This window comes from Numenius arquata, chromosome 1, assembly GCF_964106895.1.
Source record: "Numenius arquata chromosome 1, bNumArq3.hap1.1, whole genome shotgun sequence".
In the NCBI taxonomy this organism is placed as follows: Eukaryota; Metazoa; Chordata; class Aves; order Charadriiformes; family Scolopacidae; genus Numenius; species Numenius arquata.
Window position 1 is genome coordinate 70,537,028 of NC_133576.1, and position 22,374 is coordinate 70,559,401.

Consider the following 22,374-nt stretch of genomic DNA (forward strand, 5'->3'; position numbering starts at 1 on the left):
CTAGCAACCCCATCTTTAGCAGCTTCTCAGGCATGTGCACAGGTACACACACACAAGTTTAGACTAAAAATGCCAACCAGCATGAAAAACTCCGAGCTGTGGAAAAAGCCAGTGTTAACACTACAAGGTCAGAAGCCTTGTGGCAGCTAGAACTCCTGCGACCGGACATATTTGTGGAGCGGTTTAAGAGAGATGGTCTTCTTAGGAAGAAGTTCGGGAAGAACATTAGGTATAACCCCTCCTTGAGCAATAGTCACAGAGGAGAAGAGCTTGTTCAGTTCATCATCGTTTCTCACAGCCAGCTGGATGTGCCTGGGCAGGATCCTGGTTTTCTTGTTTTCCTGCGCAGCATTCCCTGCCAGCTCCAGGATCTCCATGCTCAGGTACTCCAGCACCGCAGCCAGGTAGATGGCAGCACCAGGACTGATCCTGTCAGCGTAGCTGCCCGTTTTAAGGAGCCTGTAGAGACGACCCACGGGGAACTGCAGACCAGCCTTGGCTGCTCTGGATTTCTTTGGCACAAGGAGGAGCTTTGTGGTTTTCTTCCCACGTTCAGACATTCTAACATCAGTCTAGTATAGAAAGAGAAAGAATTAAGAAACCAAATCACACCAACACAGAAACTGATCATTTAAGTCCTTCCTTTCTCCTCATTTCACTGACTTTCTGATGCCCTTAGAAGTCAGTTTTCCCCTCTCAAAGTTTACTAGTTGTTCATACTTTTGTCTGAAGGAGCAGATGGGTCAGGCTGCTGCTCTAGGAGAGTCTGACAAGTTTCCAGTCGAGAGGCATCTACAAGCCCAATCAGAGCAACAGGTTAGCCATTGACTGGATTTCCAAAGTTTTTCAAGAGAGTAAGGTAGAACTTAGGAGCAAGGTCTTCTGACCCAGTATCAAATGAGGACTGCTGTTAAGGAGAAAGGTTAAGCAAACTAGGCTTCAAGATAATTACAAGTGTTCAGAAACCCTGCAGGGAAATTTCATTGCACTTACCCCGGTAAGAACCTAAGCAGTTTCTCCAGTGACCTTGTGAGCACCAGAGCTAGAATTTCATATCTTTGCCTGAACTAAGAACAATAGACAAGAACTTCATCTACTGGAAACCACTTCAAGTAGATCTTGTCTTCGAGATGTGAGGAGACCTATTGATGCAAGATAACAGGCCACATCAGAAACAACACTTATGGGAAGAGGAGAAGCTTTGTTTTAAACCAGACACTGAAATTACTCTGCATCAGGCTACTATAAACACACAGGTACCACCTTCTTGTATGGTATTACACCCATTCAAACAAGCCCCATCACTTAGTACTGACATAAGGTCTCTGGCACTGAATAGTACCAATTACTGTTCAATGCATACTCTTCAAAGCAACTAGAAAACAAACAGGGAAATTCTGACCTTGTACATAGAATTGTCCTCAAGTTTTAATCATTAGTTGCTTTTAAGTAATTAGAATCTCTACCCAGATGCAGGGAGGACCTAAATCAAATACCAAATTGAAGTGCTTAAAAATACAATAAAAAGTTATCTTCAAAGATTTTTGTGGGCGTTAACAAGACAGCTTTTAAAAATAGCCTACACAAGTAAATAAACTAAAAAAATTAAAAGCCGCCTTAATCAGCCTTACACCAAACACAAAACTTACAAAAACATTATTTCACTCAGAAGTTTATCTAACACAAAGTAAACATGCTGCCATTTCTTGAGCAAAAACCCTCACCTGAAGGGACTCTTGACTCAGCCTCTTTTCTAACAATACTATTACCCAAAGCCCCCAAACCACATCTTCTAGGAAGAGCTGCTCCCTTTTAAACTCCACAGTGGCAGTCATCTCATTACCAGCTCTTGCATAATTTAATGCCACCTGACTGAGCAACGATTCAGCCACCCAAAATAAGAAACAATCAAGGTCTCAATATAAGAACAACTCAGTCCAGTCCCTGAGAGCATAAGTTAGCATAAGTCCCTGAGAAGCATTTTTTACTACTCCTTGTACAGTTGCTTAGTACCTTGTTAGCTGATCTCCTCTGAAAACAAGCCTAATATTTACTGCCTTAGAGAACTGCAGAATCTCTGATTAGCAGTTCATTTATTACAGCTGGAAGGAGGCACACCTCACCTTGCTGCAGTCATCAAGAATTCAATTCAGCAACCTGTACCACTGTCCTTCATGGTGCCAGCACACCACAAGAGATGCTTTGTGACCACGATACAGAGGCTGGGGAAGCTACAGAGGCTCCGGGGAGACCTTATAGCAGCCTTCCAATATCTGAAGGGAGCCTACAGGAGAGCTGGAGAGGGACTCTTTGTCAGGAAGTGTAGTGACAGGACAAGGGGTAATGGTTTTAAATTGGAAGAGGGGAGATTTAGATTAGATACCAGAAAGAAATTCTTTACTGTGAGGATGGTGAGGCGCTGGAACAGGTTGCCCAGGGAAGTTGTGGATGCCCCATCCCTGGAAGTGTTCAAGGCCAGGCTGGATGGGGCTTTGAGCAACCTGCTCTAGTGGGAGGTGTCCCTGCCCATGGCAGGGGGGTTGGAACTCGATGATCTTTAAGGTCCCTTCTTGATTCTTTTTCTAAGATGTCCCTAAGACTTCTCTTCTCTTCTCTTCTCTTTTCTAAGAAGCAGGTCAATTCGTGGCTTCGGGACTGGTGTTATCGACAGGGCTTTGGGTTTTTTAATCATAGGTTGCCATATGAGACACCTGGCATGCTGGTGGCAAGTGGGATGCGCCTGTCCCAGAGGGGGAAAAGAATTTTGGGACAGGAATTAGCAGGACTCATTAACAGGGCTTTAAACTAGATATGAGGGGGGAGGGGGGGATAACTGGGCCTGTTAGGACTAAACTCAAGGGAAACACGCCAGGGCTTGAGGAATGGTGGACTAGCAAGGACTCTTAATCTACCAATTCATTTCAGAGAAGTGATAGACACCTAGAAATTATGGAAACACCTGAGAGGGGCCTGGTAGGAAATGGGGCCCACACTCACAAAAAGATGTTGAAACCATTAGATCGTCTGAAGTGCATCTATACCAATGCACGCAGTATGAACAACAAACAGGGGGAGCTTGAAGCCATGATGCACCAGGAAAACTATGACATAGTGGCTATCACAGAAACGTGGTGGGATGCCTCACATGACTGGAGTGCCACAATCGAAGGCTACAAGCTCTTCAGGAGGGATAGACAGGAAAGGAGAGGTGGCGGAGTGGCTGTGTATGTTAGTGAATGCTATGAGAGCTCAGAAATTAAGTATAGTGATAACAGGGTCGAGAGTGTTTGGATTAGGATAAGGGCAAATAAAGGTGATATCGCTGTGGGAGTCTTCTACAGACCTCCCAACCAAAGCAGTGAGGTGGATGAAGTCTTCTATAAGCAACTGGGAGAAATATCACAGTTGTTTGCCATTGTTCTTGTGGGGGACTTTAACCTCCCTGATATCTGCTGGGAATACAACACGGCAGACAGGGAACAATCCAGGATGTTCCTGGAATGTGTGGAGGATAACTTCCTCATGCAGCTGGTAAGTGAGCCGACCAGGGAAAGTGCCCTCCTAGACCTGCTCCTTGTGAACAGGGAAGAACTTGTGGGGGAAGTAGAGGTTGGAGGCTGTCTAGGGCACAGCGATCATGAGATGATTCTCTATCCTTGGAGAAACAAGGAGAAGGGTTACCAAAACTGCCACCTTAGACTTCCGGAGGGCAAACTTTGACCTGTTCAGAAGACTGCTAGACAAAATCCCTTGGGAGGATGCCCTTAAGGATACGGGAGTCCAGGAAGGATGGATATACTTCAGGAAAGAAGTCTTAAAGGCACAGGAGCAGGCTGTCCCCATGTGCCAAAAAACAAGTAGGCGGGGTAGGAGGCCAGCCTGGCTCAATAGGGATCTCTTGCTGGATCTCAAAAACAAAAAGAGAGTCTACGACCTTTGGAAGAGGGGGCAAGTCTCTCATGAACACTATAAAGATGTAGCAAAGCTGTGCAGGGAGAAAATAAGGAGAGCCAAAGCGCAGCTAGAGCTCAACCTAGCTGCAGCTGTTAAGGATAATAAAAAATGTTTCTATAAATTCATTAACAACAAAAGGAGGATTAGGGAAAATCTCCCTCCTTTATTGGATGCAGAGGGAAACATAGTCACAAAGGATGAGGAAAAGGCTGAGGTGCTCAACGCCTACTTCACGTCAGTCTTTAGCAGTGGAACTGGCTGTTCCCTGGACACCCAGCCTCATGAGCTAGGAGACAGGGAGGGGAAGCAGAATGAGAGCATCACGATTAAAGAGGAAGAGATCAGTGACCTGCTATGCCGCTTGGATGCACACAAGTCTATGGGACCGGATGGGCTACACCCAGAAGTGCTGAAAGAGTTGGCAGACGTGCTCGCCAAACCGCTTTCCATCATTTACAGGAAGTCATGGCTAACTGGGGAGGTCCCAATGGACCGGAGGGTGGCAAATGTAACACCCATCTACAAGAAAGGCAAAAAGGAGGATCCAGGAAACTATAGACCTGTCAGTCTAACCTCGATACCAGGGAAGGTCATGGAGCACGTCATCTTGAGTGCCATCAAAACCCACATAATGGGCAACCAGGGGATCAGGCCTAGTCAGCATGGGTTTATAGAAGGCAGGTCCTGCCAGACGAACCTGATCTCCTTCTATGACAAGATAACCAGATTATTGGACGAGGGAAAGGCTGTTGATATTGTATACCTGGACTTTCGAAAAGCATTTGATACTGTCCCCCATACAATTCTCGTGGAAAAACTGGCTTCACACGGCCTGGATGAGCATATGATCCGCTGGGTCAAGCAATGGCTGACTGGAAGGTCCCAGAGTGGTGCTCCATGGATTTAAATCCAGCTGGCAGCCGGTCACAAGTGGTGTGCCTCAGGGCTCAGTGTTAGGACCATTTCTGTTTAATGTCTTTATTGATGATCTTGACAAGGACATAGGGTGTATCATCAGCAAGTTCGCAGATGACACCAAGTTAAGCAGGAGTGTTGATTCCCAGGAGGATAGGGAAGCTCTACAGAGAGACCTAGATAGATTGGATCACTGGGCCAAAATCAATGGTATGACTTTCAACAAGGGCAAGTGCCAGGTTCTGCACTTGGGCCACAATAACCCCAAGCAGCGCTAGAGGCTTGGGGAAATGTGGCTGGAAAGCTGCCTGGAAGAAAGAGACCTGGGGGTTCTAATTGACAAGCGGCTGAATATGAGCCGGCAGTGTGCCCAGGTGGCCAAGAAAGCCAACAGCATCCTGGCTTGTATTAGAAATAGTGTGACCAGCAGAAGTAGGGAGGTGATTGTGCCCCCGTACTCAGCACTGGTGAGGCCACACCTGGAGTATTGTGTCCAGTTTTGGGCACCTCAATACAAGAGAGATATCGAGGTGCTGGAGTGAGTGCAGAGGAGGGCAACGAAGCCGGTGAAGGGCCTGGAAAACAAATCATATGAAGAGCGGTTGAAGGAGCTGGGACTGTTTAGTATGAGGAAGAGGAGGCTGAGGGGAGACCTCATCACTCTCTACAACTACTTGAAAGGACACTGTAGAGAGGTTGGTGCTGGTCTCTTCTCACAGGTAATTAATGACAGAACAAGAGGGAATGGCTTCAAGCTCCAGCAGGGTAGGTTTAGACTGAACATTAGGAAAGAATTTTTCACAGAAAGAGTGGTCGGGCATTGGAATAGGCTGCCCAGGGAGGTGGTTGAGTCACCATCCCTGGATGTGTTTAAGAGACGTTTAGATGTGGTGTTGGGGGATATGATATAGGGAAGAACTTTGTAGAGTAGGGTAGATGGTTGGACTCGATGATCCCAAGGGTCTCTTCCAACCTGGACGATTCTATGATTCTATGTCTTTTCTAAGGTCCCATTCTATGATTCTAAGCTCAGGGCCTCTGGCAGTGGGTTCTCTTTCTTCTAGGACTTGTCCCCATCTGTCACACAGTCCAGTTTTAATCAAAGTCATGCATAGCTATGTTGTAAGGCATAATACGTCCTTTCTAGGATGAATGGTGTGGTGACAGCTGAATTTTTTTTTTTTCTTCAATAAACAAGTGCTGGAAAGTTGAGCCCTGGCCCAACAAAAACTTTTGCTGAGCAGCTCAGTTAAGAGAAACCTACCTTCTGTAACTGTGAAGCCAGAGGGGTGAGTTTTCAGATCGCTATGCTATCTGGTTAATTTACAAATGGGTTGAACTATTGGCTAGACGTAAGCAAACAAGATTGTTCTTGATCAAAGAAATACTTAAATAATTGACTTTTGAATTGGACCAGTGCTTCAACGTAAACTCTGTCTTTGGGTGTAAGTAGAGGTAGGGCCACACAGCTCACTCTGTGTCTTTTATCATACACAAAATGGCAGGTGAAGGCATTTCTAGAAGCTCCTTGAGCACTGGCCATGCCTTTTAGGGTCTGTTCGGTGTGGTGCAGAGCAGGCTCATGGAAGCAGCTTGCATCCAGCATCAGCATGATGACTGACACACAGTTCTCCAGATTAGCAAAGGGTGCCGTAAGCACCACTTAAAACCGCACAAAATTAATACCTTGCTTGAACCTTCTACCATTACTGCAAACCTTTAGATTTTTGCTTGGTACAAAGCAATAACCATGCCAAAGCCTGCTTTCCTTTGCCATGATCAAATGGAGGAAATAATTTGAGTTTCATGTGTTCATTTCTCAGGTACCTCTTTTAAAGCTTTTTTTTTTCCTATTTACAGGTATAAACACTCAGCACAAGACTAGTTACAGAATCACAGAATATTTTTGGTTGGATGGGACCTTTGAGATATATATACCTTACATATAGCACATCTTTACTACATGCACAAAATTTAAGATCTACTCTCAGACATTTTAACTTCTCATTGCTTCAGCATCCTCTGCTTTTTCTCACTTCACTGGGTTAATTGCAAGCCAGCCAAGATCTCATCAAATTGCTCTTGAAAACCAAGCAGCATGCAATGACTGTTCCAGCTGCCCACCACCCTGAAATCACAGTGTCCGCTCCATCAGGTGTCCTCTCTTACCATTTCTGTGTAAGCACAGCTTGGAGTGAGTCATTAATTCAGCTGCACACCGCTCTGATGTCTGTCAGCATCTTAAAACCTGGCCAGTAGGCTCCCATACCCTCGTGCCTTGAGGGGACGAAGGAGCTAGATCAAACTCAACAGGACAGGCAGATCTTTTTCAAATAGAAAGTTCATGCTCCAGCTACAGTTTAGGAAGTTGGTCCTAATCAGCTCTTCTGTGGGTGAGATGCTATGAAATCTGTGAGATACTGCCTCGGGGGCAGACTGAGCCTAATGCAGCTGATCTCTGGTTTCTAGTTCAACAGCAAACCTCAGCACCCACTATGAACAGAGAAAACCTTGGGCACTTTTCCTGGGGGAAGGACTTTAAGACTTTCAATGACTTAGTCAGCAAAGGCCTGGGGGCTTGTTTGGCTATGGAGACACTTGTTTTTCTGCACTGGTAGACAGTCAGCTCTACCAACAGCACAAATATTGCACCAGGTTCTAAACTAACTATGACTCCCTATGGTTGTTGTAACAAGATAGAGGGGACAGAGGTTTTAGTGTCGTGTTGGAGCAGTCTAAAGACAGGTAGTCGTTTGCTGCAGCTTTACCAGCAGTAAGCCTTTAAAGCAGAGGATTACTAACTTTTAAAGTAGAATTAAGCCACCTGAACTAATTGCACTATAAATTTGTGATGGAGAAGAGTTCACCGAATGGCAGCGTGCATCTTTATTCTTCTACCTGCTCCACAACAATCAGTAACCTGTAACATGTTTTCAAAAGTAAGTGTGTAGTTCGCCTTTTTTTTAAAAAAAAAAAAAAAACAACAACCCACCAAAATTATTTGGGTTGTATGCTAGAATCTTTTTTTTTTTTTTTAAACACACATTTTCTGTGTTTCTCCATCCCTGGAAGGGGACCTGAAAACAGAAAGGAGAACAGTGTTGCATCCTAGGAACTTTATTGCAAGCTATAAAAAATGCATTAAAACTGACAGGAAAAATACTTGACAAAGAAGCAAATGTATACAAATTAGTGCTACTGAGTCCCACCATCATCCATAAGTGCACAGACCAGACCAGGAAAAGCAAGTTTCACTGGCTACCATGTTGTTGCTGAGAAGGAGCAGCACCTCCAGTGGTTTTGTTGGGAAGGAGGTGGGAAAGGATATTTGGTATAACCCCTCCTTGGGCAATAGTCACAGAGGAGAAGAGCTTGTTCAGTTCATCATCGTTTCTCACAGCCAGCTGGATGTGCCTGGGCAGGATCCTGGTTTTCTTGTTTTCCTGTGCAGCATTCCCTGCCAGCTCTATGACCTCTGCGCTCAGGTACTCCAGCACCGCAGCCAGGTAGATGGCAGCACCAGGACTGATCCTGTCAGCGTAGTTGCCCATTTTAAGGAGCCTGTAGACACGACCCACGGGGAACTGCAGACCAGCCTTGGCTGATTTGGATCTCCTCAGTGCAGATCCCGGTTTGCCAGCCACTGCAGGTTTCTTTCCACGTCCAGACATTGTGACAGGAGAGGAGACACAAAGGGCTGAAGATCTTCAAATTACCCAGGTGCTTGGGCTACAGCTATCTGATAGCAGGAGAAGGTGACAGAAAGGCGAATTACACTTTCGGCTCTTCTACATGAAGAGGAAAGCTTGTTCTTTTCTTGAGGAAAGAGAGCACCACACACCACAGACCATTAATAACAGAGTTAAGATTTTAGCTACTACTACCCTTTTGCAGCCTATCTTTTAGGAGTGAGGCCTCATAAAACCAGAGTGGTCTGACAACCTCTCAAGTAGATAAGAAGAGCTCAAAAGAAAAGAGGCTTTTCCCTGCTGCTTGGAATGTATTTGGGATTGAGGCACAGTGGGTCTTCTTCAATAAGGTTTTCTTAAACACCGTAACCGTTACCTCAAAGCTAACTTTAGTCCAAGCCTGCCTCTTCTTCCAAGAGAAATCTGTATTCTAACTTCTTCCATTATCAAGTTAATTCTCTCTTTCATTTTAAATCTAACAATTGAAAAATTCCTACAGCCCACAGCATCTTATACCCAAAATACTCCAAGAGGTTTTCATACAGAGTTCTAAATTAAATTCCCCATGGGATATTCTCTGGCTGCTATAAGAATACTAGAGATGTTCTGCACCAGGAAAAGGAAGAATTGACTTGGACAGCACAATGCAGACTGAAGAACAGAAATAACCATCTATTTACTCAAGATTAAGGAAATCCAGTCCAGTTAGAATACTTTTACAATTAGAGTGACAAAAATACTAATTTAAGTAACATTTCTAATCTATTAGTAAGTAATACAGTTAGCTTCCAGCACAGCTGTTTGCAATATACAAGAACATCCATTGCTAGATTAATATGTGGATTTTTTGCTTAGGCTTTTATAGAGAAATTTAAATTTTTAAGAAAAATCAAAATAAGATTTGGGAGGAACAAAAAAAAATCCAGCCCATAATGAAATCCAAGCAAACCAAGCCATAACCCCTTATTCCTATTATCAGAAAATATTTTTCACATTCTAATAATATAACAAACATACTGTGCTACAAATACAGCTAACTTACAAATTAATATAAAGTCCATAATAACCCCCAATCTTTCACTGTGTATTATAAATGAAAAATAAATCCCATTACCTTCAAAAATTCTTATTTTGGCCTAGTCTGTGCTTTGCTATAGCCTGCACTCAAAGGCAAACAAGTCACATAACACCATTCACCCTACTCCTGGGGCAGAACCTTTTTATTAGCAACTTTTTCTCCTCATCAGTGAATCACCTGGACAGTTAATGACTCATTCTCACATGTGGTTCATCTTCCTTTTAACCCCTGATTTGGGGGAAAAGGAAGAAATAAGTTATAGATGCCTGGAAGTAAATTCTCCAGAGGGTAAAAGCTAGGCTGTCTCCAAGAGCTGAGCCACAGCTATATTTCAGTCTCACTGTGACACTGCCAGCTCTCACCCGCTCTGGATGGAGTATTTCTGTCTGTACACAGTGTAAAAACAATCCTCTCTTTCCTGCTGAAGCTTGGCTAAAAAAAAGTACATAGAGGAAATGTGCTTTATAAATATGATGTACTTTTAGTTGGGTGGGAGGGAGGAAACTATATTGCTTTATATACGTCTTGGGCAGAGAGAGTTGTTTTGCTCACATTGTGTCTGAGCCTCACCAAGTGATGTGATGGGGCTGATCCTAAGATCTGGGCTTCTGCCACCTCTTCTGGTGACTCTTTGCCCCAGCTGGGGCTCAGGGCTGACTGTTGGAACAGAGGCGTTCTGGTGCCAAGGGTCCTTGGTTAGTTCCTCTCAGTTCACCTGGGCAAAAATTTTACCTAATGCAAATGAATATTTTTTAGCACCTTTTAAAAAATGAGTGCCTGCTCTCTGCTCGTGTTCTTTCTGTGTTTTGTGGTGTTCAAAATAGGTTCCAACCAGCAACACACAAGAGCCATGAGTGTAAATGGTATGTCAGCCACAGATGACGACTATTAAACCACCAGGTCCTACTGAAAGCCTAGGCTCTGACAAAACATTTGTGCAGGAAAACTGGTACCGACAGCTAAGCTTTTGGTTCTGTATGCCAAGTACTAACTGGGGTCAGATGCAAAAGACTTTGGAGAAGACTCCAAAATTGTGATCCCAAAACTTCAGCTCACATGCTGCCCTGCTGGAAGACTCCATAGCCCTTTACCTTCTGATTTGATGTTCTCACATCATCTATATTTGTGCCTCCATCTATCCCTCAGACAGGCACTTTTCCCACACAGATGAGTGTTTAGTCCAAGCTGGGTGAGGCTGAGTCTTCCTCCACCTCAGGGCCCTGGGAGATGGGTATGGGGCACCCTTCATGCATCCAAAAACTCACCGTAAGGACTGATGTCCTCTCAAAGCACAGCTTTTCATTCAGAAGCAGAAAAGGTGGCTGTGCCTTCCCTTCAGTAAACCAGACTTAGCACAGGGTAAATGCCTCAGCACGCTTTGGGATACATGGGTGCTAATGGGATGTCCATGATATTATAAAGTGTTATAAAGGGGCTTCTGAATTTCCATTTCAGGCCCTCGGTGAAGTGGAGACACAGTCGTTTCTCTGCATGCCCAGAACAAACACACTCTTAAGGCCTGCTCTGCTGCCAGGTTGTGTAGGGGTGTTTTTCTGGGAACTCAGAGCTGGGCTCCCCTTTTCTGGGCAAGCATGCTGACCATAAGAGGAGGGGGAGGTGGGAGTGGGTCTCTTCCTCCTTCTCCTCTGCTGCCTGTCTTTGAGAAGAAAGCACAAGCTCTGCTCAGTTCTTTGAAAGGGCCGAGGGGCCCATTTTTAGGGAATAGGGTGTTGATCCCAAATGGATTGGGGTCACCACCCTCGATCCAGTCCTCAGTTTTTGCTGAGTAATGTTTTAATACAGACTCGAAAGTAAATACCTAGACACAAATTTCTTGTAGTGCTAATTGGCTATGATCCAATCCTAACAATATTTAAAGAACGAATGATTATGCCCGGTAAGAATAGACAATACGGGTCTGGTAGTTTTGTTTTGTTTTATTTTTTGACAAAACAGGGAAAGAAAAATGAGGAGAGAAGCCAGTAGAGAAATAAAGCAGGATATGAAATGCAAACAGATAAAAAGAGGCTCGATGAGGTGGAAAGGGAGGAGTTACAGAGAAAAAATGAGGCAGAGGAGAGCCCCAAAACTCACCAACGGTATTTGGATGCTCCTAGAGAAGTGTTCCCTATGGCTGACAATTTATTTGGTGCGTTTCTATGACAGTGTTCAGGTTTATGGTAGCTCCAGGACAATGGCTGGCAAGCGAGAGGAGCTGAGGCCATGCCCAGCTCAACATGCTGCCTGGTTGGGTTCCCACATCTCATGGCCACACTGCTTGCCCTGCGTGCCCTACGGAGCCACACCATCCAGCAAGGATAAGCCACTCGGGGCTTGGGCAGGAGGAGAGGGGCTCACTGCTCTGCCGCCCACATTGCAAGGGTGCCCATGGACTCATTCTAGCAGGGCTGACCCACAGAAAAAATGCATTTTGTCTTCCTGCCTGATTGCTCCACAGGTGGGAAAGGAGTGCTGGAAGGTGCTAGGAAGTAGCTGTTTCTTTTTAACTTCTGAAACAAGAGTTCCAACCCCTCCTGCCTTGTTTTGCTCTCCACTGTGTAATTCTTTTCCAGGGAGCGTTTCACAGGCCACTTTTAGAGGGCATGATTTTGTAGCTGCTGAAACGATGGCAAAAGGGGCAAGGTGAGGGCAGAGCTGCGCTGCAAACCTGGCTGTGCTCCGATTGCGAGGGCATAGCCTGGGGATGAGGAAAGGTTTCTTAGGTTGTGCCAGCTGGGAGGCTGTGCCACCCAGAAGCCGGGCAGCAATTCCTCTGCACTCCGTGGCTCCTGTCCCACATGGCTGCCGAGCCGATGTTGGCTTGCGGGGTATGAGGAGAGGGTAGGGGCACCTCTCCAGAGGAACGGTACTTGGGCTAAAGCCCTGCTGGGAGATGGGCTTTGGGCAGGTCCGCAGCTGGGGCCGTGCAGACTCATGACACATGTGAACCACCATTGTACAAACCCCCTCCGAGGTGGCACGTAGGAAGGGCCGCTTGCAGGCCCGGGGGCGAGTGGGTGACCACCACGGCTACTGGAGGGACTGGTTGGTACCCGACGGCCCCGGGCTGCTCCACGAGGAACCCGCAGAAGGGGGACGGGAAGCAGCGAGGCCGCTGGCCAGGGGAGGCCAAACAGGCGGGGAAGGAGAGTCTCTACATCACGCTGCTGTCCGTAGCGGGCACGCCGGGGGTCCCTGCCCGGGCAACGAAGCGGGTTCCCCTCCTCAGAGCCTCAGCCCCGCTGCTTTCAAACGGACCGCCTCCCCCTCACCGCTCCCCAGGGCCCGCTCTGCCGGTCCCGGCCTTATTAGGCGGTACGGGAAGCAGCAGCGGCCTTGCGCCCGCCCCGCCGGGGAGCGCCGCCTCCTCCGGCCGCGCCGCGCACGCCGGGACAGGCCCTGCCCAGCCCCGGCCCCGCCGCTGCTGACCGGGCCCCGGCCCCGGCCCCACCGGCAGGATGCAGGTGAGCAGCCGGGGAGGTGGACCAGCGCGCCCGGCCGGTGCTGCGGGGGGAGCCCAGCGGGGCCGAACACCGCGCCGGGTCACAGCCGCCGGGGCGGCGCGCGGGCACCATGCCGTGGGCCGCCCTCAGCGGCGGAGCGGCCGGGGCGGGGCGGGGGGGAAGCCCGGTTTCATCCTCCTTTCTGGGGGCGAAGGTGTCTGTCATGTGGCCGCCTTGTTGTGAAGCTTTGTAGCGTGGTTTTGTGGTGGTTTATTGTTTTATTTCCTTTTTTCTTTATTTTATTTTATTTTTTCCCCAAGTACGATATTTATTTCGGTACGGTGGTAAGCAGATGGGCGGGTGGGTGTTTTTGGCACTTCATTGCTATGTTGGTAAACGACAGTAGATGCTGTGAAAGATGGTGTCGAGGGGAAAATGACCAGAGCCAGAGACACCCCCCACCACCCCCCCAAAAAAAAAAGTAGTCTGGTGTGCTCTTTGCTGTATAACTCTGTTTTCTTTCCTTATTTTATCCTCCCCGCCTTCGCCTTCCTACCTCCCACCCCACCCCCCAGTAATCCAGAAGTACAGTGTCTTGGTCTGGAGAAGAGATATGGTCATAAACAGACCTAGTGTAAGCTATGTTGATACAAGCCATAGCAAAGCAGCAGGTGTGATACTCAGTTTTCAAAGTGAACTTTGGTCAAGACAGTAAGGAACCAAAATCAGCCTGTGAGTGCTTACCACACTGAATTGTCGTGTATTTAAAACAAAAAAATGAAATAGCTATCAAACTTGGAACAACTTCTACTGAACTTCTCAACCACACGTGGGTGCCCGTGGGCCTTGTTTTGCAGGATTATTGCTACTATTTCACAGTAAAGTCTCTTTAACTTTCAGAAGCAGTCTAGGCACAGATTTATATGTGATTCCCTAGCAGTGGGCTGGTCTGGCAGAGACTCTGCTTGCTTCTCTCTAAGCGCTTGTGTAGTCACACTGGCTTGAATCTACCCAGGAGACTTCCCACATATCCAGAGTTGGGTCCTCAAGGCTGGTGCCTGCGTGTCTTGTCACCAGCGTGCCCCGATGCAGCAACCGCTGATTTGGTGGCCTGTTGTTCTGCCGAAGCTCTGTGAGCGCTGTGGCCAGTGTGCTTCCCTCTCACCCAGTTGATTTCCTCCCCTTTCCTTTGGCCTTGTCAGAGCTGCAGCGATGGTTACGACATTTCAAACTTCTGTACCCTACCAAGACCTCCTGTATGTACTGTGAATGGGCTGGAGTAAAATAAAGTCACTCTTCAGGTATTGGATCTGGGGCTGCAAAGAAGCCTCAGCATCAGGGGAATGCACACCGTGACTTTCTGGTGCCATCCAGACAGGTACCAGTTTAACAATGTGCTGCGTCTCTTGAAAAACTTGCCTGTGTTGAGTTCTGGAAGTGGTAAATTTCACCTTGAATACACATTATCCATTTCTTGTTCTGTTCTAGGACCCAAATAAAGACACAGAGTGGAATGACATCCTGCGCAAGAAAGGTATCCTTCCTCCAAAGGAAAATCTGGAAGAACAGGAACGCGCAAAGGAAGAAGAGCAGCTTGCCATCCTTCAGAAGTCTCTCGGTGAGTGACCAGCCAACTTGGGCAGCGGCAGCAGGACAAGTCTTGGAATAGCTCCTGGTGGAAGCTTGTACAAAGAAATGGCCAGCAGTAATGTTTATATGCCTGTAAACCAGTGTGTCCTTTTCCAAGTCTGTAAGGGATACCAAAGCTCCTTCTCGTATAGGGTGATGATCTGTTAATAGTAGCAAACAAATATATCTTCCTTAATATGTGGATTCTTCCAGCTCAGGAAAGCTTTGTCCTTGATGTCAACTCCATATTTTCATAGAAGTAAATGTCTGAAATAAAACAGTGCGAAGGGAGTTTGCCAAGTGAATGTGCAAGTAAAAGTGTGTCATGACGCTACCTGTTGCATGCTTCCTCCTTCCTCCGTTGTTCAGACATTCTTGCCATGTTGTGTGTGTGTGTCAGGTACGTCTTTGCTGCAACCGCCAAACTTGAAAGCCAGTGCGGGTACTCCTGTTCTAGTCTAGGCAGCCTTCAGCTCAGAGTCCTTTACATCATTGTCCTTTCCATCTATATGTCTAAAGTGCGTAGTATTTTCTAAAAGTCCAGTAACGATAATACTTCAGAAAAGCCATATTTCCCATAGTTAATCTGTCCTTAAAGTAAATAAATTATATTGGATAAAAGCTGACTTTTAATCCCGGAATGAGGTTTTTGCTGATATGATGTTTCTTCCATTCTAGTGAAAACTTATGAGGACATGACTCTGGAAGAGCTGGAAGAGAATGAAGATGAATTTAATGAGGAAGATGAGAAGGCTATTGAAATGTACAGGTCAGAGCAGCATGCAGAATTTGGCTCTAATGAAAATTGGAGGGTTTTTTCTTTTATATGCTGTTAGGTATCGTTGACGAGAGGAAGGATGCTGTTAGGCCTGATGACAGAAAAAGTGGGTTGTGATTCTGGTCTCTTGTAGAGCTTCTAAGTGTCTTTAATAGGATAACTGGGTTTAAATTTAGTGTCCTTTATCTACAGCCTAGTTTTGCAGAGATAATATGTGCCTGCTGAGTGCATGGCTGGGGATTCTGAGAGCTTTGAAAATCACCTCCAAGATTTGTCAATTTTTGCATGAATGAGATTAAGGTGCTGCAGATTTACATAATTACAGTGTTGGTTTTCCATTATCTCTTTCTCTCTACCATCTCTTGTATTTTTTGCCATTTAGTTTGGTAGTGCACTACCTGCAGAAGAAATGTCTGCTGAGGGCAGAAGTGAGGGGAAAAAAAAAATAAATTCAGGAAACATAGTTGTACTTCTTACATGTTGGTGGTTTTAACTTGTGATGCAAATAGAAGAGCGTCTATTGACTATGTCAACTTGCCTTTGTTGTTCTGGGGTTTGAAGAAGTTTGAAATGTGCCTCTGAAGTAGATTTCAACCAGCTTATTTAAGCATTGTCCTGTCAAAAATGCCTCTATTCTCAAAATCTCTTTCCTATTCCTTGCTGTTCAGGCAGCAAAGGTTAGCAGAAATGAAAGCAGCTCAAATGAAGAATAAATTTGGGGAAGTTCTGGAGATTTCGGGAAAAGATTACGTTCAAGAGGTTACAAAAGCTGGAAAAGGTATATGGGTAGTCCTGCACCTCTACAAACAAGGGTAAGTATTTGGTTTTAACCTTTAAACTTTCCACTGTCAATAGCTGTAGATACTCTAGACAAATATGTAGTTATTGTGGAAATTCAGCAACTGATTCTGGAGTTCTAAGAAATGAAAAAAAAAAAAAAAAATATTAAATTAGTAGTTTCATTACTGCTGACTCAGAACTGCTGAACGTAGCTCGAAAACAATGTTGCCAGGAAGTGGTGCTTTTATACATCTCTGCAGCACAGTGTGAGTTGTACCATAGCTGCTGCCATTGAAATATCCAAGCTTTGGAAATTATTCTCTATAAAGTGCAAGGGGCTGTGCTTTAGAAGGATCAATGTGTGTCTTTTAGCCTGGTTTCTAGAGGCACAAAAATGGAGCAAACAAGGTTTCCAGTATTGTCAGCGTGATGGAAAAGCTTGTCAAAAGGTCTGATACGATATTTAGAAATTGCATGAGCAATTCTAGAAGCTTATCTTCATAAACCGGTTTCTCTGTATGATACAGGGAAAGGTTGCATTGCTAATATCTTAAAACAAAAAACCCACCACCCTCCAAAGCCTCCAGTGATGATTTCTTTTGAATGGTGGAATATTGGACAACAAAAGTATTCAGAAGTTGCTTCTGGTACATTTGGCTTTCCAGAAATACTACTTATTGAGCTGATGTTTCTGACCTTTCTTCTGGAGCAGATTACTGTCTAATTGGTCTTTTTATTTTTTTTCCTTATGTGTACCTGTTGCTGTTCTTCACAGAATTCCACTCTGTGCCTTAATTAATCAACATATGAGTGGGCTTGCAAGAAAGTTCAGAGATGTGAAATTCATCAGAGCTATCTCTACCACCTGCATTCCCAACTACCCTGATAAGAACCTGCCTACGATATTCGTATACCTGGAGGGAGACATCAAAGCTCAGTTCATTGGGCCTTTGGTGTTCGGTGGCATGAACCTGACAAGGGACGGTGAGTGTCTGCATCTCTGGCCTTCCAAAGGAAAAGCAAAACTGCTTTGCTGGGAATGAGAGAAGTGAGGCTTAGGTGTAGAAGGGAGGTACTAAAAATCTTTTTTTTTTTTATTTTTTTTTTTACCCTTATGGCTCAACAACACGTTATTTAGGCTGTCTTGTAAAAGCCGTGAGTGACTGAGTAGGCCAACATACAAATATTTATCTTACGTTTGTGCAAGTATTCACACCCTGTGTCAGGTGAAACAAATTTTCCTCAATATATTAAAGGGTAAATAGTACCCACACACATTCTTTAGGGCTTTTGTACTTGAATGACTGACCATCCCCCCAGTTAGTTGATAATCCATGCACTGGATAACTGGTGGTTGCCTATTGCATTCTAGAGCTTTCATTTTCAAGACAATGGCATATATTTGTCTGTTGTACCTTCCTGACACTAGGCTTCACTCCTTATTAACCTTTAAAGAGAGCCTGTCCCTCTGCCCAAACGGGACTGCTACCCTGAAACTGAGCTGCTTCCATTTCCTCTTGCCATCTGGAGATAGCAACACGTTAAGCTCCTGCCTCAGTGGTTGAGGGGGCACAGGGCTCTCTGGGGAGAGGCTATTACTTTCCTGGAGGTGGCAGTTTTCCCTAGACCTATTTCTCCTTGTCCATCTCAGCAGCCTGGAGGCAGGCTGAGTCGTACAGCCTCGTCAGTGTGAGATGCTTCAGGAGATGAGGGTGGTTGATGCAGGTCTCGCAGAGCACTGTGGCTGTGGCAGTAAAAGCTGCTGTTTGGAGGTGGTTGGTCAGGGATGGTACCCTACAGCAGTCTTAAAGACAGAGGTCAGCGGTGAAAAAGGCTCTTCTTGGAAAGCAAACGCAACTCATGCAACCTAGTGGATTTTACTTCAGTTAAAAGGATACTCATCAGCTTTCTGAGTAGGCATATTGGTCCAGATGCTTTCAATCTCTTTGAAGGTCAGACTTAAAGGGCATCTTTATCTGAAGTAAACTGCAGTTAAGCAGCGTTTCAAGGTCCCTGCTGAATGATGTCACTGCCTATACTGGGATAGGATGCAAAGAGGTTTTTTTTACTAAGCCCCTGAAGTTTACAAGATATCTTGAGTGTGTGATGTAGAAAGTGCTCCCGTGCCCTGAACTGTCAGAAGGGGAAAAGCTCACCAATGATACTGCTGATTTGAGAACAGCAAACTCGACCTACAGAGTTTGTCTCATTATGCACTGAAGTGAGCAGTGGTAGCAGAACCTACCATTTTTAGCACATAAATAATTCACGGAATCACAGAATTTTCTGTTGGAGTTGGAAGGGACCTCTAGAGATCATCTAGTCCAACTCCCCTGCTGAAGTAGGATTTCCTAGAGCACATTACTCAGGACTGCATCAGGGCGGGTCTGAAAAATCTCCAGAAAAGGGGGTCTCTTCTCCAGGCTAAAGAGCCCCAGCTCTCTCAGCCTTTCTTCATAAGGGAGATGCTCCCATCCTTGAATCATCCTCATTGCCCTTTGCTGGACTCTCTCCAGTAGTTCCCTGTCTCTCTTGAACTGGGGAGCCCAGAACTGGATGCAGTATTCCAGTTGTGGCCTCACCAGTGCAGAGTAGAGGGGGAGAATGACCTCCCTCGACCTACTGGCCACACTCTTCCCAATGCAGCCCAGGATCCCATTGGCCCTCTTGGCGCCCAAGGGCACATTGCTGGCTCGTGAAAAGTTTGCTATCCACCAGGACCCCCAGATCCTTCTCCTCAGTAGTGCTTTCCAGCAGGTCCATCCCTAACCTATATTGGTGGCTGGGGTTCTTCCTCCCCAGGTGCAGGACCCTACATTTGCCCTTGTTGAACCTCATTAGGTTCTTCTCTGCCCATCTCTCCAGCCTGTTCAGGTCACGCTGGATGGGGGCACAGCCCTCTGGAGTGTCGGCCAGCCCCCCCAGTTTGGTATCATCAGTGAACTTCCTGAGGATACACTCTGTCCCCTCGTCCAGGTCATTGATGAATATGTTGAACAGGACTGGGCCGAGTATTGACCCCTGGGGGACACCACTGGCTACAGGCCTCCAATTGATTGGGGGAGGGTCCAAAGGTGACTGAGCCAACTTAATTCAGTCATCACACAAAGCTGGGCACTGAAATTCTGCACTTCCTTTTCTTTCCTTTCTTTCTTCCTTCCTTCTTCCCTAAGCCTAGGTGACTTCCAGTGGAGATTAAAGAAGGTGTGAGGTTGTATTCATTACTCTGTAATGTCTGAAGGAAATTAGATTTAATGCTAGGGTTGCCGGCAGGACTAGGAGAAAGGGTTCAATTGAATGTGTTGTATTGACTTTCTACCACTTCTGGGAAGCAATCCAATTTGGGTCTATATAGTAATAGGCCTACTACTGATGGTGGAGTTTCTTTTACTGTCTTGCTAAGGAACTAATAATCAGTGCATGGCGTAGTAGGAAAGGGGTGAATTGCATTTACAGAGTACATCCCTGAAAAATACCTGTAATTCACGTGTGTAAATGGAATTGCTACAATTTTTTTGCCCCTCACCCAATCTAGTCCTTGTCTTTTCTGACTGTGATGAGCTTGGTGTATGATGGAAACAACTGTAACACATGAGCAGTATTCCTTCACCAGCGATAGATGTGCAAACCTGTTTCCTGCCCTTACGTGGTTAGAAGGAGGTGGGATTCCCTTTCACCGGGAGAGTTGCCTCGTCTAATACTGCTGCTCTTTGTCACTCCTGGTTGTAAAGGGAGCAGGGATGCCAGCGGTGGGCTGCAGAGCAGTACCCTGAGCTCTGTCCTGCATTGAAACCTGTGCCAGCACTAGTGACTGTGAAGGGAGGACTCAGCCAGAGAGGGTGCAGGGGACAGGGCAGGAGCTGGGGGTGGAAGACGATGGGGAGGAATAGAGCAGGGCCCTGGGTTTGGTGGTGGTGATGGCAGGGTGATAAGACAAGTCAGCTGGGGAAGTGAGGGTGGGAAGGGCAGTGGGGAATTGTGGTGATCCAAGGTCCTTTTTTACTTCTGAAGGTAGACTAGGAAGTGCAAGGTGCTGTTGTACTGAAATAAACAAACTTGCGTGTGCCAGAAGGAGTCAGAGCTGGAGAAAGCCCAGTTTGATTCCCTGTATTCATGGTTCTCATTTTCCTCTGCACAGAATTGGAGTGGAAGATTTCAGAGTCGGGCGCCATCAAGACAGACCTCGAGGAGAACCCCAGGAAGCAGATCCAGGACCAGCTCATGTCCTCAATCAGGGCATGTGTCCCTGTCAGGGGGGAGAGTGACTCAGAGGATGACTAACTCCTGTGTCTGCATCAAGACTGATACAGTACACTTGCAGCCAGCATTCTCACCTAGAGCACTGGAGACGCTCATGAAGATCTTGCTGAGCCCCAGAAGGGTAGTATTTCAAGACAGCCATTTATCTAGAAAATTCTAGCAACTGAAAAAGTTTCTTGAAAAAAAAAAAAACACCCCACAACCCAAACTTACTGCAACTTCACTTAGGATCCTGAAAGACGTTTTATATTACAAAGCTTGAGTAAATCTTACTCAAAGTTTTAAAATATATGCATCAGTAGAAACAGAGGTCTGTTGTTGTTATTTTCTTAGTAAATTGCTGACTTCTTTAAAAAATTTGAAATATTAAGTGGCCTTAAGTGCACTGATTTTGACAAGCTTAACTTGTGTAAATCTGATCTAAATAGCTGGTCTTAAACATAATTGGTTGTAGCACTTACTTGGGCCTTCTCTCAGCCTATTGTGCATAAATGTTGGACAGCCTGGAGAGCTGGGGGAGGTGACCTGTGAGATGGGCACTGCTGAAGGTGACGTGGCTCTTTGTAGAGGTGTGCTGGCAGGAGGCCAGCAAAAGGCCATGAGCCGGGATACCAGACATCTTGAGAGAAGCCTCAGTGACAGCCAGTGTCTCCTGGGACCTGCTGAGTCCAGAACTCCCTTTTACATGCACCAATTCATTTAGCAGCAGTATTTTGCCTTTTGCAGGGGCTGAGCTTCCTGCACCACACTTACTGCTGATCAGGAAAGAAAATTCAAGGTGGTAGTGCTTTTGTAGTGAAATTGCTGACTTCTTCCACAAAATCAGAAGTCTGTATTATACTATACTACAGTAGTGCCACTGCTGAAGGGAAGAGAAAATCATATTTGAAGAGCTGACATCTTTCTGTATTAAAGCCTTCCATCTTCTTCTAGGTACAGTAATAATAATCAGAGCCTTAGAAGAGAATGGACTGAAATACCACCTTAATTATAGATCGGCTGACACTCGGAGCTGCTTGCGTATTTTGGGTTGGATTTAATGTCCACCTACACTTTCAATTTGTCTGCTCTTGGGCTAACAAGCTCCAAGAGCTTTTGCTAACAAGGCTGCCCCAAGGACATTTTGTTATATTGCTGATGGATTCTGTGGGTGGATGGTACAGAATACAATGCTCAATAAGCAGCAGTCTTTATTTTAGTTTTGTATTAGTTCATAGCAACTTCTAAGCATGTTTCCTGCACTCTGTTGCACTCTGTCTCCCCAGTCAAATCAGCGTGTAGTTCAAATAACAAATAACTGTTCCTTAAAATTAGGGTGAAGTTGTAAGATCCTGATGGAGAGCTTCCTCTTTGAGATCTGAATGGTGATTAGAGTGTCACTTAAGTATCTTTTTTTTTTTTTGTGCTTTTGACAAAATAGTTAAAATGCTAACACTGAGAAAGTGAGCCAAATGCAGTGGGATACAAGCTGATCAATACTGAATATTATTGTTGTACATACCACCACGCTTCTCCTGACACTGGACTATTCACTTGACACTGGACCTGATGCTTTGCTGTACTTTTATCTATGTGTTCTCACAATCTAGGACCACTCTTTCTCCTCCTAGAAGCCTGCTTATTTTGCTTGTCTTTTTCTTGTCCTTGTTTAACTGTGCTTTGGAGTGACCTCTGAGTATGTGGACTTTCGGAGGGAATTGTCTGAGGACCAGCTCCTAAAGGGTATTTTTTTCATAGAGCTAGGCCAAAGCTAGCCTGAAATAAGGCCCTCTGAAACCTGTGTAGAGTGTATGTCATGTCCTCAGCCTCTCCCTCCAGATTTGCTGTTGTTAAGCTGTCTGAATTGCT

At 45.7% G+C, this 22,374-nt stretch overlaps 3 protein-coding genes across 3 annotated transcripts; 1 reads left to right on the forward strand and 2 right to left on the reverse strand.

Annotated features, from left to right (window-relative positions):
• Nucleotides 1-146: 146 nt before the first annotated feature.
• On the reverse strand, nt 147-560 carry LOC141465865 (histone H2A-like). Its single transcript, XM_074149545.1, has one exon. It carries the CDS (start codon nt 558-560, stop codon nt 147-149), a length of 414 nt encoding a protein of 137 aa, XP_074005646.1.
• Nucleotides 561-8,120: 7,560 nt separating this feature from the next.
• On the reverse strand, nt 8,121-8,540 carry LOC141465871 (histone H2A-like). Its single transcript, XM_074149558.1, has one exon. It carries the CDS (start codon nt 8,538-8,540, stop codon nt 8,121-8,123), a length of 420 nt encoding a protein of 139 aa, XP_074005659.1.
• Nucleotides 8,541-12,980: 4,440 nt separating this feature from the next.
• On the forward strand, nt 12,981-20,894 carry PDCL3 (phosducin like 3). The gene is made up of 6 exons (XM_074152055.1): nt 12,981-13,100; nt 14,568-14,697; nt 15,387-15,477; nt 16,155-16,298; nt 17,042-17,250; nt 20,405-20,894. Exons 1-6 carry the CDS (start codon nt 13,095-13,097, stop codon nt 20,545-20,547), a joined length of 723 nt encoding a protein of 240 aa, XP_074008156.1. The 5' UTR covers nt 12,981-13,094; the 3' UTR covers nt 20,548-20,894.
• Nucleotides 20,895-22,374: the final 1,480 nt, after the last annotated feature.